Source organism: Mustela putorius, unplaced genomic scaffold, assembly GCF_011764305.1.
Source record: "Mustela putorius furo isolate JIRA1106 unplaced genomic scaffold, ASM1176430v1.1 tig00003899_pilon_pilon_pilon, whole genome shotgun sequence".
In the NCBI taxonomy this organism is placed as follows: Eukaryota; Metazoa; Chordata; class Mammalia; order Carnivora; family Mustelidae; genus Mustela; species Mustela putorius.
This window is the reverse complement of record NW_025422048.1, coordinates 2,654,211-2,674,644: the sequence shown is the minus strand read 5'-3', so window position 1 is coordinate 2,674,644 and position 20,434 is coordinate 2,654,211. Positions and strand designations below refer to the sequence as shown.

The window sequence follows — 20,434 nt, the reverse complement described above, 5'->3', positions numbered from 1 at the left end:
ATATAGGATTGGTGTTACTGCTGAGGAGCACCATGTATTTTTTTTTTTATACCATCAAGCTTTATTTGTTACAAATGGTTAATGGAAGAGTTTCATTTGTGATGCCTATAAAATTCCCATTGTAATCAGTTTCCAATGTATATCTGTACTCTTTAATAAATTTTCTTTCTCTGACTTTTCCCACAGAAACATCTACTACTGTTTGCTTTCATCTATCTGCCCAATTCCCTATTGTCACATCTCTTTATATTCATAAGTGTCAAAGCCACCCAAACTAGTAGCCCAATGGACTTACTAAACTTGCTATTCCATAGTATCTCCTAAAGAAAGCTACTTTACTCTTTGTCTGCATGGCTTGCTACTAATGTTTCATATCATTTCGGTAAACACTTTAAAAAGGAATTGTATCAGTTCTTATGCTAGATGCTAGAGATACAGAAATGTATCAGACATATTCTCTAACTTTGAAGGACTTTCAGTCAAGTGCCAAACATTGATAAGGTATTGGTGATATGAAGATTAACAAAACAGATACAGCCCTTAATGGAGCATTTTCAAAAATTTTATTTATTTATTTTGACAGAGAGAGATCACAAATAGGCAGAGAGGCAGGCAGAGAGAGAGGGAGAAGCAGGCTTCCCGCTGAGCAGAGAGCCCCATGTGGGGCCTGATCCCAGGACCCTGAGCTGAAGACGGAGGCTTTAACCCACTGAGCCACCCAGGTGCCCCAATGGAGCTTTTTGTCAAACTCAGGATCTATGTCTGTGAAGGTCAGTGTTTGAGTAAGGATTACAATGGCTGCAAAGGGTTATGGGTGATACTGGTTCAATGTTCAAACTGGCACCACAGTTTTTCTTCTTTACGGACAAGAAACTTGTCCCTATTTCCTTAAGAAAGTATTCTGGACCAAAATTCCATTTGGCTGAAAGTGATTCAAGAACCCAGCCAGCTCTAATTTTCATCTACTTGCCCAAGTAGTCTGTAGTCTCAGGAGAGCTGGGTTTGTTGCTTCAGCTAGTTGTTAAAGTCAGACAACTTTCTGATGTTTCACCCAAAAAATCATCCCTGACTGAGGGTCAATTGTCACAGTATACTAAGTTGTACAGGAAAAAGAAATTTTAAAACACCATTAATGTGCTTCCCAGTCAGAGTGATCATAGCTATTCTACCTTGTAACAAGATAGAAGTGCAGCTAAAAATAACCTGAAGTTTATTTGATTAAAGTCTGCCCTCCATATCAGGAAAGCCATTCTGTTATTTCTACTTAATCGTGGAGGAGAAAAACAAGCAAGTAGAATACAAAACTTCAAGAGATAGAATATCTGGACTGTTTGAAATGTCTGAAGGGCCTCTGCATACCCATGTGCGCCAACTTGGGTGGGGAAGGAGCTGGGAGAGGAGCTGGTTTGGGGAGGGGCTACATATATGTTTCCATAGTATTCCTGCATTTAGGTATCTGTTTGCACATGTGTGTTCGTGAAGTGCCTGGGATAGCATGTGGACTATTTTTTATCAAGTGTGTATTTTTTTGTGTGCATGTATATTTTTCTGAATGTATTTGTGGATACTGGTGTATAAGTGAGAGTAAATGAGAGTGTATGAATATAAATGTGTGTTCATAGAGTAGCTTTTGTCACTTTCTTACAAAAGTCCTAATTCATCACTAGTTCCCAGTAAAACAAAGAGAGAGCTGCATATCCCTGATGAATCTGGTTATCTCCAGTGGCCTATAAGCTCTCTGAATATAGGGAATCCTAGAAACCCTTAATGCAATGTTGAATGACCAACTGAACAATAGTTTTAACACATGCATGGATCTAAAGCTGTGGGCGTTAGTAAACATGTTGAGAGGGCATAATCTAGAAATACAGGCTTTCCCAATGTCCTTGTGAGATACCTGTCTCCTCCACCCCTCATACATCAAACTTGCCCCTTACTGAGCTCTCCCTATGTGTCAAGTATTCTATGAAATGCCAGGGAAGCCATGAAGACTTTGTACTTGCCCTTAAGGGATATACAAGGAGTCTGTTATATTTCTGTATCCTCTTTTCTCCACACTTGAAAAGCAAAGTTCAGGCCCGGCCTCACAACCACTCATGATTCCCTCTGCTGAAAACTAGCCTACTTCTCCAAATAACTCATAGACCTTGCCTGACTGAAAGAAGAGCCATGTAAAGTCAACATACCTAAACCAACTCTTAGCCTCAAGTCTTTTCCCACTTGTAGTCCATCTTGTACAGACTGCTAGGTAATTCTAAATCATTCTCAAACAATACTTGTATATATTTACTGCCCTATTAATATCTACTCAATCATTCTATATTACCCACAGGCAAATTCTATCACATCGTTATACAACTGTTTATATTTACCAACAGGTCTAAAGAAGTCTTGTCCCCTGCTAAGTAGTAGTCCCACTGAAGATACACAGAAAAAAATCCAAGTAGTGATCATGGACATTTCATATTTTTTTGGATATTTCTTTTTGATTTTAAGATTCTTATTTTCCATACAAAGTCACTCATTCAATACAGATTCTTTGAGCATCTATTAACTGCCAGGCATATTGAGCATATAATAGCTTATTTCCCTTCATGAAAATTATTCTGATATCTGATACATAGTAGGTATTAACTGGGTGGTCCTTTAGGATGGGGTCTCCTGTCTCACTACTACATTCTTTGCTTTGGCAGCAAGGGATAATGGAAGGAGAAGGGAAGTCACTGAAGATGACTCTTGAGTCTCCCTTTACTACCTCTGCTATATCCTGCCCTATTCCTTGACTTTCCTCTGAAGTTTTCCCTGCTCACATCTGTAGAAGAAAGTTTCCAAAAGTGGTTTTGACTCTTTCTCCAAATATTTTGCATTACCATTGCCAGTCCATTACCCCCAACGAGTAGGGCCTTTTTGCAAGGAACAGATTTCTTGGATGATACTGCAGGCTGCTGACACTTTGAGAGGGTTTACCACAATGCTCTCCTCACATAACCTATCTCTGTTAATATGTGTGGAGTGCTGACAAAATATGAAGAGAGAAGTCAGGGAAAATTTGAGCATAGGGATACAAGTTTAATTTTGAAAGATGTGTTGTGGAAAGAAGGGAAGGGTAGTCCTCATGAGGGCATATGCTTTATATGTGACTACATGGGGAGAGCAAAGGAAAAGACAAATTTGGCCAAATGTAGGATGGCGAAGGTAGGGAATTCGTATGAGACAAGGTTTCTCCCTAGAAGGTACTAACAAGTTCCAATTTATTTTCTTTGATCTGTTGCATCTTCTTTCACTTTTACCTTTGCAGGAACTATAACTTACCATATCAGTGTCTGACACAGGTCCAAAACTGGTCACATAGATGTCAGTCTTCACTTCAGTCACTGCATCTAGGCCAAGGAAAGTAGAAAAGCAGAGTGTCATGAAAGTCAATTCCCTTAACTCAAAGAAAGTCCAGTGCAGTACTCCAAATGACAGCTAACTTGCTACATCTGAAGAAGTATACCTGACAGAGTGATAGGAAAACCTCTCAAAAACTTCTCACCTATGCTATTTGTTCAGAGAACATGCTAGGTACAGGTACAAAGTTTACCCTTTAGGTATCATTGAGAATAACAACAGAATCCCCAAACTCTAAAGATTAAGAGCCCTGAGAGATCTCTGATATTCATATGTGCTGGAATTTCACACCAGAATTACCCTTACCTGTGGTAGGTTCTAATATCCAACTTTAATACTTCCAGGAACACAGAATGATTGCCCTCCCATTCCCCTGCCCACTTAACATAGGGAGAGGCCATGTGACTATTTTTGGTTGTGGAATGAAGTTATATGTGTCCCTTTCTAGCTGGAACAATTAATGTCCAATGTAAGACCCTTCCTGCCATGGTCATCATAGAAACATGTCATAATAGAGCTATCATAAGATTGAAACATCCTGGAATGATGAGCCAACACATGAAGGACAACTGCTTGAAAGTTGCCTGGCTCCACAACAGACTGCATGAATGAGAAAAATATTTTCACTGGGTTAAGTGACTGAGAGTTGAAGTTGACTGATATCACTTGACACATTCTCTGTGTATTTATTTTTCCTTATTGTATTATCCCCACCTTACACAAAAGGTCCTCTATAGCAGTGACCCTGTTTTGTTATCCCTATATTCTCAGTACATTGAAAAGGAGCCTGTTACTCAGGTGATACTCACTGAATAATTTTTGTATGGATGGACGAATCTCATCACATATTTGCCAAGTTGGAAACTGATACCCAGAGAGGTAAGTTATTTCATTGCTAAGTTTTTCTCTTTTCCTGTTTCAGCCAACACTATTTATCCCAGTGTATATCAGACTAACCCACACACTCCACCATTCCTCAAATAAAACACAGGAAAGTCTATAACAGCCTAGCAAATACTTCATCTACTTCATCATTATATTAAATTCAAATAAATCCCATTGCAGTCCAGAACACCAAACCCCAGAAGAGTACACCAGGAGCGCAGCCAATATCAATAAGGCCACATAAGTTTTGATTTATATTTGGGGTGCCTGGGTGGCTCAGTGGGTTAAAGCCTCTGCCTTCGGCTCGGGTCATGATCCCTGAGTCCTGGGATTGAGCCCCGCGTCAGGCTCTCTGCTCTGCAGGGTGCCTGCTTCCCTTCCTCTCTCTCTGCCTGCCTCTCTGCCTGCTTGTGATCTCTGTCTGTCAAATAAATAAATAAAATCTTTTTAAAAAAGTTTTGATTTATACTTATATACATCTATATATCTACAAAATTACATTTTCATAGTAATAATAATCAGCACTATAGTCAATTCATCAAAACACACCTTACTTGCAGACTTAATCAGCAAATAACATGTCTTTGAAACTAGAGATATGTTTCATTTATTTTTAAAGATTTATTTACCTATTTTTGAATAAGAGAGAGAGAGTACACATGAGAAGTGGATGGGACAAAGGAGAGGGAGAGAGAATCCCAAGCAAACTCTACATGATTGTGGAGTCCCATGCAGAACCCAATGCAGAACCTGCCCTTGTAGGGCTCCCTTTTGCCAGGCTTGATCCTCTGGGGCTCAGTCTTGCAGAGCTCCGTCTCACAACCCTGAGATAACATCCTGAGTCAAAACCAAGAATCGGTTGCTTGACAGACTATGTCACCCTGGAGCCCTTAGAGCTGTGTTTTAAGTAGTTTTGTTTTATATCTGGAGTATAGGCTTCTTTCAGAGCAATTTCTATACTTGAAGGAGAAGAGATAACACTTCAGGACCCAGAACATGCCTCCTGAAGACTTTTCCCTTCAGATACACTCCCAGGTTCACTGGCTTGAGAAGTATTGTCCTACCCTCAAGTACATAAAACAAATTTAAGTAAGTAATGGAAGAGACCATAATTACACTTGAATCCAGTATTATAGGCAGGGTGTAAGTACAGAACAACTTTCTAAACCAATATAATTGTAAAATTGTAAGATAGTTAAACAGACTAAAAACAGATTACCCAGACCACAGAAAAAGAAGGAGAAAGATACTGGTGGTAAAGTTAAATTATAGGAGATGACCCAGGGGAGAGTGGAGTCACTATAGGTAGAAAGGAAAATGGCTATAACAAAGAGTATTGGGCTAAGACGGCAAGGCTTAGATTCTGGATTTCTGTCCCTGACAATGATGGTATAGGACCATACAAATTCTGAATATTTTCTTTGTACTAACGAGGAACTCTGACTGTAAAGTCAAGCAAAAAAATCTGACTAAAAGTGACCAATGGTAGCAAGAAGCAAGCTGCCTGAGGAATGTAGGAGGTTTTATGGAAATTTGGTGCTCTCCCTCTCTCTCAACTATTCACTTTCACATAAAATGCTCCCCTTGATTGCTAAGAAGAAAACAGTGTGGAGAAACTGCTTTCCCAATGAGTTAGGGGTCACCCCAGGCTTCAGAAATTTCCCTGACTTTGCAGAAGGGAAGGAAAGATGGGAAGTTTTGGTCCAGTTAGGGGGAGGGAGAGTAAAGAAGGAGAGAAGAAAGAAAGAGAAGAGGATATAATTAGAAAAGGACTGGAGGAAAAAGCAAGAAATGATAAATGGGTAAAGTACAAATAAACAAAAGTCACCCAGAAATCTAAGGACCAGAGATAGAAGAGAGTGTCCACTCACCACTCTAGCTTCTCTGTGTGAAAGAATTAGAAATTTGCTTTCATTTAACTCAATGAAAAGATCAATGAATTAGACTAGAACTGGTGAGGGCTACAATTCATAGTCTAAGCCCTGTTCACAGTCTTCTCAGAAGAGACAAATGTGAGACATAAATTAATGGATAAATTAGAGGGCCTCACCCCCCACTGTGTTTAATAATTGTTTTCAGATGTTTCTTGGTGTTTTATTTGATTTGGAGATCCAATTTCCTTCCAATGTTACCCTTTGAAACCAAAGGTGAACAGAATTGTTTTCCTTTTGCAATTTATAGTGAATTGGAAATGCTTGAAAGCTCCTGTCTTTACATGAACACACATGACCTTAGCCCTCAGTTGTACTCCCACTGGTGGGGAACTCATCAACCAGTCCCCATGTCACTTCTGTTTACTTGATCTGAAAGAGTAAAATGATCACTGTGTTTACATTGATTATGTTGTTCATAACAAACTGTTTTCTAGTTTGACTTCAAAAATATTCCTGTGGCTCCTGGTGGTTCAGCGGGTTAAGCCTCTGCCTTCAGCTCAGGTCATGATCCCAGGGTTCTGAGATGGAGCCCCCACTGGGCTCTCTGCTCATCAAAGAGCCTGCCCCCTGCCTCACCTGCCTCTCTGCCTACTTGTGATCTCTGTCAAATAAATAAATAAAATCTTAAAAAAAAAAAGGTTCCCAAGAAATCATTAATTTTCTCCTTTGGGCAGAAACCCAGAGTAGTAGGTTCCTCAACCCTCTAGCTGTTCCACCTTAGCACACATATAAACATTGGTCTTGTGACACCTGCATGGTGGCTCAGTTGGTTAACCATCCAGCTCTTGATTTCAGCTCAGGTCGTGATCTCAGGGTCATGAGGTCAAGCCCTACATCAGGCTCCATGCTCAGTGCAAAGTCTGCTTGAGATTGTCTCTCTCCCTCTGCTCCTCTCCCTGCTCATGCTCTCTCTTTTTCTCTCAATTAAATAAATAAATTTTTTAAAAAAGCAACACTGTTCTTAGCACTGCCCTTTGGACTCACGCAACATTTGCTTCTCAATCTTTTGAGATTCAAAGACCTTCAGAGATTGAAAGAAGGTGATAGTGGTATCCCTAAATTTGCTCTTCTTTTTCCTTTCCATACTAAATATCCTGACTTCCTTCAACTATGTCTCTTCTTCCTTTGACATGGGTTTAGGCATCCTCACTATCTCTCTCTCAGTCACTTTCCTCTGGCTCAAGTCTGATTTTTTTTTTTTTAACTGATACTGAAATATTTTATGGTGAAAGTTTGTCACAATTCCATTAGAGACAAGCTCATAAGATGAATGCTATGACCAAAAGCCAACTATAACTTCTTTTCTCATTTTAGGACAAAATGGACTCTTCAATTTTTTCTAATGACAATCTTCCTAAGAACAGTGTGGCTTTGAAGACTCGAGCCTTGGCTAGAAGAGCTAGAAGAACAAAACCTTAACATTTCTATTTTCTTACTTCCAGATCACGGTGTTTTGGGGGAACCGTGATTTTGGGGGTTTGGGGAGAACAAGCATTTATTGCTGTACATACTTTTCATCTTGAAGATGGACTGGTCTGGTAGAAATTAGGTCACATGTGACTATCTTGGTTGGTTGGCCACATGAATTTAGGGAGTGGGCTACAGTGACTTATGAACAGGCTTTCACAGATCTGAGAGCTGGTGTGCTCTCTTCTTATGTTAATAGCCTTTCCATTAGTCTTTGATAACCTTTGGGGACTAAGATGCAGTGAGTCCTCAGTAACCCCACCGCCCTATAGTATTAATTATATATAAGCTCTGTAGAGGAGTAACGGTGATTTAGAGGAAAAGAAATTACAAGAGTCTGTGTTAGCTCTAATCTAGTCTCTGCAATTGACCCATACCCTCTTTTGCAGACCGGGCAAGGCTCTCAGCTTTTGACATTTAATAGGTTAGATGTCTAGCACTGTGTTTATGCTGCACCATCTGTGTCAGGTACCTGGATTGTATTGCAAATACGTATTTTCCTTTTTTAAAAAATTAAGACTCAATTAGCAAAGGTATAGTATATCATTAGTTTTTGATATAATATTCAATGATTCATTAGTTGAACAAATATATAATTGAGGTAAAATTGGTATGTAACATTAGTTTCAGTTGTACAGCATAATAATCTGATACTTGTATACCCTACAAAGTGATCCCAATAAGTCTAGTTACCATCCATCACACTACAATTGACCCCCTTCACCCTTTTCTCCCACCCCACAATTCTTTTCCCCTCTGATAACCACCAATCTATTCTTTTTGTCTATGACTATTTTTTGTATTATTTGTTCATTTTTTTCTAGGCTATTTTCTTCCTTTTTTTATTATTATGTTCAATTAGCCAACATGTAGTACATCATTAGTTTTTGATGTTGTGTTCAACAATTGATTAGTTGTGTGTAATACCCAGTGCTCATCACAACACGTGCCCTCCTTTATAGCCATCACCAGGCTACCCCATTCCTCCACCCCTCTCCCTTCTATAACCCTGAGTTTGTTTCCCAGAGTCCAGAGTCTCTCATGGTTTGTCTTGCTTTGTGATCTCTTCTTATTCAGTTTTCCCTCCCTTCCCCTATGGTCCTCCATGCTATTCCTTAGTTCCCCATATGAGTGAAACCATAGGATAATTATTCATTTGTTTTATTTTGTTTTAGATCCCACATATAGGTGAAATCATATGGTATTTCTCTCTGTCTGCCTTATTTCACTTAGCATAATACCCTAAAGACCCATGCATGAAATCACAAATGGCAAAATTTCCTTCTTTCATTTCCTTCTTCCTTTCATTTCCTCATTTCATTTCCTTCTTTCATTAAACATATAATCTTTTTTATCCATTCATCTACCAATGAACACAAGTTGTTTCTATATCTTGTCTATTCTAAATAATACTTCAATGAACACAAGGGTGCATATATATTTTTGAATTAGTATTTTCATTTTCATCAGATAAATATCCAGAAGTGTAATAGTTGGATTATAAGGTAGATATACTTAATGTTTTGAGGAACTTTCAAAATGTTTTACATTGTGGCTGTGCCAATTTACATTTTTACCAACAGTGTAACAGTGTACAAGAGTTCCCTTTACTCTACATCCTAACATTATTATTTTTCTTTTTAATAACAGTGATTCCAACAGGTGTGAGGTGATATCTCATTGTAGTTTTAATTTTTATTTCCCTGGTAACTAGAAACATTGAACATTTTTTCATGTGCCTATTAGCCATCTGTATGTCTTCTTCTTAAAGTGTCTGTTAAATTTCTCTGCCCATTCTTCAATTGGTTTATAGGTTTCTTTTGCTATTGAGTTGAATTCTTTATGTATCTTGGATATTAACTCCTTATCAAATATATGACTTGTAAATATTTTCTCCCATTCAGTAGACTGCCTTTTCATTTCATTGATGGTTTTCTTTGCTTTGCAGAAGCTTTTTAGTTTGATGTAGTCCCACTACTCTATTTTTGCTTTTATTGCCTTTGCTTTGGCCTCAGATCCAAAAATCCAGTGCGGACTGACTTCTAGGAGTTTACCATCTGTTTTTTTCTAGGAGTTTTATGGTTTCAGATCTTATATTCAAGTCATTAATCTTTTTTGAATTAATTTTTGTGTATGGTGTTAGATAGTGGTCAAATTTTATTCTTTTGCATTTGACTATCCAGTCTTCACAACATCACTAATTGAAGAGATTATCTTTTCCCCAGTGTATATTTTTGCTTCCTTTGTTGTAAACTAATTGACAATATAGGTATAGATTCATTTCTGGACTCTCTATACTATTCCATTAATCTACCATTAATCTACATGTCTGTTTTTATGCCAATATAATACTATTTTGGTTATTATAGATTTGTAGTATAGTTGGATATCTGGGAACATGGTACCTTCAGCTTTATTCTTTCTCAAAATTGTTTTGACTATTTGGGGTCTTCCATGATTCTATACAAATTTTAGGATTTTTTTTTTTGTTCTAGTTACGTGAAAAATGTTTTTGCTGTTTTGATACAGATTATATTAAATCCGTAGGTTCCTTTGGGTAATATGGACATTTAAAAATATTAATTCTTCTAATCCATGAGCACAGATTATCTTTCCACTTATTTATGTCATTTTTAATATCTTTCATCAAGTGTACAAGTTCATTGGTTAAATTTATTACTAGGTGTCTTATTCTTTTTATGCAATTGTAAATGACATTGTTTTCTTGATTTTCTCTTTTAGGTGGTTTGTTATTAGTATATGGAAACACAACAGGAGGCAAGTTGGCAGAAGAGTAGAGGACCTCGTTTCATCTGGTCTCTTGAATTTAGCTAGATAACTACTAGATCGTTCTGAACATCGATGATTTCAATCTGAGATATAAGAAAAGAATTGATGGAATTCTATAAATGGAAAAGTGACTAATTTTTGCAATGTAGGAGGTGAGGAGAAGTGAATCTGTGGCGATTTTAAAAAGATAAACAGACACTTCTCCAATGAAGACATACAAATGGCTATCAGACACATGAAAATATGTTCATCTTCACTAGCCATCAGGGAGATTCAAATTAAAACCACATTGAGATACCACCTTACACCAGTCAGAATGGCCAAAAGTAGCAAGACAGGAAACAATGTGTGTTGGAGAGGTTGTGGAGAAAGGGGAACCCTCTTACACTGTTGGTGGGAATGCAAGTTGGTGCAGCCACTTTGGAGAACAGTGTGCAGATTCCTTAAGAAATTAAAAATAGAGATTCCCTATGACCCTGCAATGGCACAATTAGGTATTTACCCCCAAGATACAGATGTCGTGAAAAGAAGGGCCACCTGTACCCCAATGTTTATAGCAGCAGTGGCCACGGTTGCCAAACTGTGGAAAGAACCAAGATGCCCTTCAACGGACGAATGGATAAGGAAGATGTGGTCCATATACACTATGGAGTATTATGCCTCCAACAGAAATGATGAATACCCAACTTTTGTATCAACATGGATGGGACTGGAAGAGATTATGCTGAGTGAAATATGTCAAGCAGAGAGAGTCAATTATCATATGGTTTCACTTATTTGTGGGGCATAACAAATAACATGGAGGACATATGGAGATGGAGAGGAGAAGGGAATTGAGGGAAATTGGAAGGGGAGATGAATCATGAGAGACTATGGACTCTGAAAACAATCTGAGGGTTTTGAAGGGGCGGGGGGTGGGAGGTTGTGGGAGCCACGTGGTGGGTATTATGGAGGGCACGTATTTCATGGAGCACTGGGTGTGGTGCATAAACAATGAATTGTGTTACTTTGAAAAGAAATATATATATAAAAAAATGGTGGTGAGGGGGTGGGAGCCTCTGTAAGCTGGCTACCAGAAAGTGATACAGCCCTGGAGTGCAAAATCAGAATCCTTAGGAATCTGATCCTGTGAGAGATGCATGCAAAACAGGGCATAAGGTGGGACAGTGTTGTCTCAGGAGCCCCAGGGCACAGAATGAATGGGGATGCCTGAGCCAGCAGAGTTGCCAAGCACTGGAGTGGGGAAGCCAGTTATGTCCAACAAGCCCCAGAAGGGACTATCAGCTTGGTTCAGCATAAAGAGAACTGTAAGATGACTGGATGACTGCTTTCCAAGCGAAGGCCCTAAAGAGTGACCCTTCATCTTCCCCTGGGAGGATCGGTGTGGATGCATACCACAGGAGTCTGTAGAGTTTGGCACACAATAAAGTGAAGACTGCTTCTACCTGAGGGTTTACTGAAGAGAGGAGACCATGATCTTTCAGACTCAGGATGGGAGATTGGGGTATGGCCATTTTTATTTTCACCCTCTAAAGGAATACAGAAAGTCTAAGGGAAAAAAAGCCACATAGAGCAACCAGAAGCACCTTACACTGAGCCCAGCCCCCTGGCAAGGGGTGGTGCAACTCCACCCAGGCAAAGACACTGAGAATCAGCACAACAGGCCCCTCCCCTAGAAGACCAACAGGAACAACAGGCAAACACCAAGTTTATGGAGCACACAGAACTGCAAAACTCCAGTGCTAAGGGAAAATAGTATATAGAATTCAAGGTTTATTCTCATTATAACTTTATCTTTCAGTTTAAAAACTTCCATTTCATTTTCCTTTTTTTTTCTTTTTTTTTTTTTTTTTTTTTTCTGGCCACCTGTGAAATAAGTCCTTTGACATGTTTAAATTGTATTGTTGTACTTGTCTTATTAATTTGTGATATTTTTAATATCCAATTATTTTTTGGATACAGTTTCTGTGCCAGATCTATGATTACATCTCCACACTGCAGTTTGCGTGATAGCTCTCTTAATGGTATGTTTTTTTTTGTTGTTGTTGTTGTTTTTTGTTTTTTTTTTATTTTCTAATTTTTTTTCTTTTATCCCCAGGGGTACAGGTCTGTGAATCACCAGGTTTACACACTTCACAGCACTCACCAAAGCACATCCCCTCCCCAATGTCCATAATCCCACCCCCTTCTCCCAAACCCCCTCCCCCCGGCAACCCTCAGTTTGTTTTGTGAGATTAAGAGTCACTTATGGTTTGTCTCCCTCCCAATCCCATCTTGTTTCATTGATTCTTCTCCTACCCACTTAAGCCCCCATGTTGCATCACCACTTCCTCATATCAGGGAGATCATATGATAGTTGTCTTTCTCTGCTTGACTTATTTCGCTAAGCATGATACGCTCTAGTTCCATCCATGTTGTCGCAAATGACAAGATTTCATTTCTTTTGATGGCTGCATAGTATTCCATTGTGTATATATACCACATCTTCTTGATCCATTCATCTGTTGATGGACATCTAGGTTCTTTCCATAGTTGGGCTATTGTGGACATTGTTGCTATAAACATTCGGGTGCATGTGTCCCTTTGGATCACTACATTTGTATCTTTAGGGTAAATACCCAATAGTGCAATTGCTGGGTCATAGGGCAGTTCTATTTTCAACATTTTGAGGAACCTCCATGCTGTTTTCCAGAGTGGCTGCACCAGCTTGTATTCCCACCAACAGTGTAGGAGGGTTCCCCTTTCTCCACATCCTCACCAGCATCTGTCATTTCCTGACTTGTTGATTTTAGCCATTCTGACTGGTGTGAGGTGATATCTCATTGTGGTTTTGATTTGTATTTCCCTGATGCCGAGTGATATGGAGCACTTTTTCATGTGTCTGTTCGCCATCTGGATGTCTTCTTTGCAGAAATGTCTGTTCATGTCTTCTGCCCATTTCTTGATTGGATTATTTGTTCTTTGGGTGTTGAGTTTGCTAAGTTCTTTATAGATTCTGGACACTAGTCCTTTATCTGATATGTCGTTTGCAAATATCTTCTCCCATTCTGTCAGTTGTCTTTTGATTTTGTTAACTGTTTCCTTTGCTGTGCAAAAGCTTTTGATCTTGATGAAATCCCAGTAGTTCATTTTTTCCCTTGCTTCCCTTGCCTTTTGCGTTGTTCCTAGGAAGATATTGCTGCGGCAGAGGTCGAAGAGGTTGCTGCCCGTGTTCTCCTCAAGGATTTTGATGGATTCCTTTTCGTACATTGAGGTCCTTCATCCATTTTGAGTCTATTTTTGTGTGTGGTGTAAGGAAATGGTCCAATTTTCATTTTTCTGCATGTGGCTGTCCAATTTTCCCAGCACCATTTATTGAAAAAGCTGTCTTTTTTCCATTGGACATTCTTTCCTGCTTTGTCGAAAGATTAGTTGACCATAGATTTGAGGGTCTCTATTTCTGGGCTCTCTATTCTGTTCCATTGATCTATGTGTCTGTTTTTGTGCCAGTACCATGTTGTCTTGATGATGACAGCTTTGTAATAGAGCTTGAAGTCCGGAATTGTGATGCCACCAACGTTGGCTTTCTTTTTCAATATCCCTTTGGCTATTCGAGGTCTTTTTCTGGTTCCATATAAATTTTAGCATTATTTGTTCCATTTCTTTGAAAAAGATGGATGGTACTTTGATAGGAATTGCATTAAATGTGTAGATTGCTTTAGGTAGCATAGACATTTTCACAATATTTATTCTTCCAATCCAGGAGCATGGAACATTTTTCCATTTCTTTGTGTCTTCCTCAATTTCTTTCATGAGTACTTTATAGTTTTCTGAGTATAGATTCTGTGTCTCTTTGGTTAGGTTTATTCCTAGGTATCTTATGGTTTTGGATGCAATTGTAAATGGGATTGACTCCTTAATATCTCTTTCTTCTGTCTTGCTGTTGGTGTAGAGAAATGCAACTGATTTCTGTGCATTGATTTTATATCCTGACACTTTACTGAATTCCTGTATAAGTTCTAGCAGTTTTGGAGTGGAGTCTTTTGGGTTTTCCACATATAGTATCATATCATCTGCGAAGAGTGATAATTTGACTTCTTCTTTGCCGATTTGGATGCCTTTAATTTCCTTTTGTTGTCTGATTGCTGAGGCTAGGACCTCTAGTACGATGTTGAATAGCAGTGGTGATAATGGACATACATCCCTGCCGTGTTCCTGACCTTAGCGGAAAAGCTTTCAGTTTTTCTCCATTGAGAATGATATTTGTGGTGGGTTTTTCATAGATGGCTTTGATGATATTGAGGTATGTGCCCTCTATCCCTACACTTTGAAGAGTTTTGATCAGGAAGGGATGTTGTACTTTGTCAAATGCTTTTTCAGCATCTATTGAGAGTATCATATGGTTCTTGTTCTTTCTTTTATTGATTGTGTTGTATCACATTGACTGATTTGCGGATGTTGAACCAACCTTGCAGCCCTGGAATAAATCCCACTTGGTCGTGGTGAATAATCTTTTTAATGTACTGTTGAATCCTATTGGCTAGTATTTTGTTGAGTATTTTCGCATCTGTGTTCATCAAGGATATCGGTCTATAGCTCTCTTTTTTGGTGGGATCCTTGTCTGGTTTTGGGATCAAGGTGATGCTGGCCTCATAAAATGAGTTTGGAAGTTTTCCTTCCATTTCTATTTTTTGGAACAGTTTCAGGAGAATAGGAATTAGTTCTTCTTTAAATGTTTGGTAGAATTCCCCCGGGAAGCCGTCTGGCCCTGGGCTTTTGTTTGTTTGGAGATTTTTAATGACTGTTTCAATCTCCTTACTGGTTATGGGTCTGTTCAGGCTTTCTATTTCTTCCTGGTTCAGTTGTGGTAGTTTATATGTTTCTAGGAATGCATCCATTTCTTCCAGATTGTCAAATTTATTGCCGTAGAGTTGCTCATAGTATGTTCTTATAATAGTTTGTATTTCTTTGGTGTTAGTTGTGATCTCTCCTCTTTCATTCATGATTTTATTTATTTGGGTCCTTTCTCTTTTCTTTTTGATAAGTCGGGCCAGGGGTTTATCAATTTTATTAATTCTTTCAAAGAACCAGCTCCTAGTTTCGTTGATTTGTTCTATTGTTTTTTTGGTTTCTATTTCATTGATTTCTGCTCTGATCTTTATGATTTCTCTTCTCCTGCTGGGCTTAGGGTTTCTTTCTTGTTCTTTCTCCAGCTCCTTTAGGTGTAGGGTTAGGTTGTGTACCTGAGACCTTTCTTGTTTCTTGAGAAAGGCTTGTACCGCTATATATTTTCCTCTCAGGACTGCCTTTGTTGTGTCCCACAGATTTTGAACCGTTGTATTTTCATTATCATTTGTTTCCATGATTTTTTTCAATTCTTCTTTAATTTCCCGGTTGACCCATTCATTCTTTAGAAGGATACTGTTCATTTTCCTTTTTTTTTTCTTTTTCAACTACTTTCTTATTTTATCAACTCTTTGTCTTTAAGTCTTTTTTAACTTTAATTTTTACATTTGCATTTTATAGATATTCATTTTTGGCTTCCTTTTACATATTCAAATTTTTTTTCTATATATAAGTTTTGCTTTCGTTCCAACCCAGAATTTAGTGTCTTCTAAAAAACAGACCAAAATACACCCAAGACCAAGTGGATCACCATGTTATGTCCACCTGGGAGATTATATTTTCTCTCCCCTTCTTTTGTTCCTGAACTCTTTGGATTTGTTTAGTGTGTATTTCACTTGTGTCATGGTTGAGACTTTATTTTGTTCTCTCGTTCATCCTCTCTTCTCTGGGAAATATGACTAGAAGGATGAACTCACAACAAAATGAAGAACCAGAGTTAATAATCTCTGTCACAAATCTAATTGATATGGATATAAAGAAAATGTCAGGGGACGCCTGGATGGTTCAGTTGGTTAAGCGGCTGCCTTCAGCTCAGATCATGATCCCAGGGTCCTGGGATAGAATCTTGAATCTAGCTCCCGTATTGGTGGGGAGTTTGTTTCTCCCTCTCCCTCCACCTGTCACTCTGCCTACTTGCATTTCCTATCTCTCTTTCAAATAAATAAAATCTTGAAAAAAAAATAATAAAATTTAAAAAAATAAAATGTCAGATATGGCATTCAGGAAAACATTTACAAAATTACTAACTGGGCTTGGAAAAAAAAGCATAAAAGACACTAGAGAATCTCTTAGTGGAGAAATAAAATCTAATCAGGCTGAAAGTAAAAATGTTTTAACTAAGATGTAGTTTAAATTAAAAACCAACAGCTAGGATAAATGACACAGAAGAGAGTCCTGTCATAGAAGACATAGATGGAAATGAAGGAAGCTGAGGAAAAGAGAGAAAAACTACTAATGAACCATGAGGGGAGGCTTTGAGAAATCAGTGATACCATAAAACAAAACAATATTAGAATTACTGTGGTCTTCAAGCTCTTTTACAAAGCTGTCATCATCAAGACAGCATGGTACTGGTAAAAAAAAAACAGACACATAGATCAATGGAACAGAATAGAGAGCCCAGAAATAGACCCTCAACTCTATGGTCAACTAATCTTCAACAAAGCATGAAAGAATGTCCAATGGAAAAAAGACAGCCTCTTCAATAAATGGTGTTGGGAAAATTGGACAGCCACATGCAGAAAAATGAAATTGGACCATTTCCTTACACCACACACAAAAATAGACTCAAAATGGATGAAGGACCTCAATGTGCGAAAGGAATCCATCAAAATCCTTGAGGAGAACACAGGCAGCAACCTCTTCGACCTCAGCTGCAGCAACATCTTCCTAGGAACAACGCAAAAGGCAAGGGAAGCAAGGGCAAAAATGAACTATTGGGATTTCATCAAGATCAAAAGCTTTTGCACAGCAAAGGAAACAGTTAACAAAACCAAAAGACAACTAATAGAATTGGAGAAGATATTTGCAAACGACATATCAGATAAAGGACTAGTGTCCAAAATCTGTAAAGAACTTAGCAAACTCAACACCAAAAGAACAAAGAATCCAATCAAGAAATGGGCAGAGGACATGAACAGACATTTTTGCAAAGAAGATATCCAGATGGCCAACAGACACATGAAAAAGTGCTCCATATCACTTGGCATCAGGGAAATACAAATCAAAACCAAAATGAGATATCACCTCACACCAGTCAGAATGGCTAAAATTATAAGTCAGGAAATGACAGATGCTGGCGAGGATGCGGAGAAAGGGGAACCCTCCTACACTGTTGGTGGGAATGCAAGCTGGTGCAACCACTCTGGAAAACAGCATGGAGGTTCCTCAAAATGTTGAAAATAGAACTACCCTATGACCCAGCAATTGGACCACTGGTTATTTACCCTAAAGATACAAACGTAGTGATGCAAAGGGGCACGTGCACCCGAATGTTTATAGCAGCAATGTCCACAATATCCAAACTATGGAAAGAACCTAAATGTCCATCAACAGATGAATGGATCAAGAAGATGTGGTATATATACACAATGGAATACTATGCAGCCATCAAAAGAAATGAAATCTTGTCATTTGCGACAACATGGATGGAACTAGAGCGTATCATGCTTAGCGAAATAAGTCAAGCAGAGAAAGACAACTATCATATGATCTCCCTGATATGAGGAAGTGGTGATGCAACATGGGGGCTTAAGTGGGTAGGAGAAGAATCAATGAAACAAGATGGGATTGGGAGGGAGACAAACCATAAGTGACTCTTAATCTCACAAAACAAACTGAGGGTTGCTGGGGGGAGGGGAGTTGGGAGAAGGACGGTGGTATTATGGACATTGGGGAGGGTATGTGCTTTGGTGAGTGCTGTGAAGTGTGTAAACCTGGCGATTCACAGACCTGTACCCCTGGGGATAAAAATATATGTTTATAAAAAATAAAAATTTTTTAAAAATAGGGAAAAAAAGAATTATTGTGGTCCCAGAGGAAGAAGAAAGAGAGAGAATGGGACATAAAGTATATCTGAACAAGTCACAGTTGAGAACTTCTCTAATATGAGAAAGGGAGCAGACATTCAGGTCCAGGAAGTAGAGAGAACCCTCTTCAACATCAATAAAAACAGATCAACACCCTGACATATAATAATGAAGTTTTCAAACTTCAGAGATAAAGAGAAAATCCTGAAAGCTCAAGACAAAAACTCCTTAATTAACAAGGTTAGGAATATTAGACCAGCAGCAGACCTATCCACAGAGAACTGACAGGCCAGAAACGGCTGGCATGATATATTCAGAGCACTAAATGATAAAAAGATGCAGCCAAGAATACTATATCCGTCTAAGCTCTCATTGAAAATAGGAAAGATCAAAAGCTTCCAGGACATACAAAAAATAAAAGAATTTGCAAATACCAGCCCTAGAGGAAATATTGAAATGGGTCTTCTAAGCAAAGAGAGAGCCCATAAGTAACATAGACCAGAAAGGAACAGAGACAATCTATAGATATAGGGCCTTTTCAGGAAATACAATGACACTAAATTCATATCTTTCAATAGTTACTCTGAATGTAAATGGGCTAAATACTCTAATCAAAAGACAGAGTATCAGATCGGTTAAAAAAATAGGATCCATCCATATGCTGTCTACAAGAGACCCAATTTAGATAAAAAGACACCTCCAGATTGAATGGGAGTGGGTGGGGAAATAATTTTCATGCTAATGGACCCCAAAAGAAACAGAAGTAGAATCCACATATCAGGCAAATTAGATTTTAAACAAAAGCCTGCAGTAAGGGATGAAGAGGGATACTATATCATACTTAAATGGTCTATCTAACAAGATCTAACAATTATAAATACTTATCTTCCTAACGTGGGAGCAGTCAATAATATAAAATAGTTAATAACCCAATTAAAGAAATACATTGATAATAATGTAATAATACTAGAGGACTTTAATACCCCACTCATTGAAATGGACAGATCATCTAAGCAGAAGATCAACAAGGAACCAAGGGCTTTGAATGACACTGGACTACAAGGACTTCATGGATATATACAGAACATTCCAACCTAAAGCAACAGAATACACATTCTTCTCAAGTGCACATGAAACATTTTCCAGAATAGGTCCAATACTGGGCAACAAATCAAATCTTAACTGGTAACAAAAGATTGGGATTTCTCCCTATATATTTTCAGACTACACTGCTTTGAGATGTGAACTCAGTCACAAGAAGAAATTTGGAAGGAACTAAAACACTTGGAGGATAAAGAGCATCCTGCCAACAAATGAATGGGTCAACCAGGAAATTAGAGAAGAATTTTAAAAATTCATGGAAACAAATGAAAATGAAAACACAACTGTTCAAAACCATTGGGATACAACAAAGGTGGTCCTAAGAAGAACATACAATGAAAAACAAGTCTTTCTCAAAAAATTAGAAAATTCTCAAATATACAGGCTAACTTTAAACCTAAAGGAGCTGGAGAAAGAACAGTAAATAAAGCCTAAACCAAGTAGGAAAAGAGAAATAATAAAGATTAGAACAGAAATCAATGAAATAGAAACCAAAAGTACAGTAGAACAAATCAATGAAACTAGAAGCTGGTTCTTTGACAGAATTAATAAGATAGATAAACCCCTGGCAAGATTTATCAAAAATAAAAGAGAAAGGACTGAAATTAATAAGATCATGAATGAAAGTGGAGAGATCATGACCAACACCAAGGAAATGGAAATAATTTTAAGAACAGATTATGACCAACTATATTCCAACAAATTAGGCAATCTAGAAGAAATGGATGCATTCCTAGAAACTTATAAACTACCAAAACTGAAGCAGGAAGAAAAAGAAAAGCTGAACAGACCCATAGCCAGCAAGGAAATTGAAGCAATAATCAAAACTCTCTGAAGAAACAAGAGTCAGGGCAAGATGGCTTCCCAGGAGAACTCTACCAAATATTGAAAGAATTGATACCTATTCTTCTGAAGATGTCTCATAAAATTAAAAGGAAGGAAAATTTCCAAACT

General features: G+C 38.2%; 1 protein-coding gene across 2 annotated transcripts in view; it reads right to left on the bottom strand.

The window, feature by feature from the left end:
* Positions 1 to 20,434, bottom strand: part of GABRA3 (gamma-aminobutyric acid type A receptor subunit alpha3) — a 393,257-nt gene that overhangs the window by 131,921 nt on the left and 240,902 nt on the right. For both annotated transcript variants that reach the window (XM_004776653.2, XM_013047929.2), the window contains exon 4: positions 3,313 to 3,380. In XM_004776653.2, coding sequence (XP_004776710.1) covers positions 3,313 to 3,380 — 68 coding nt within the window. The remainder of the gene's footprint in view (positions 1 to 3,312; positions 3,381 to 20,434) is intronic.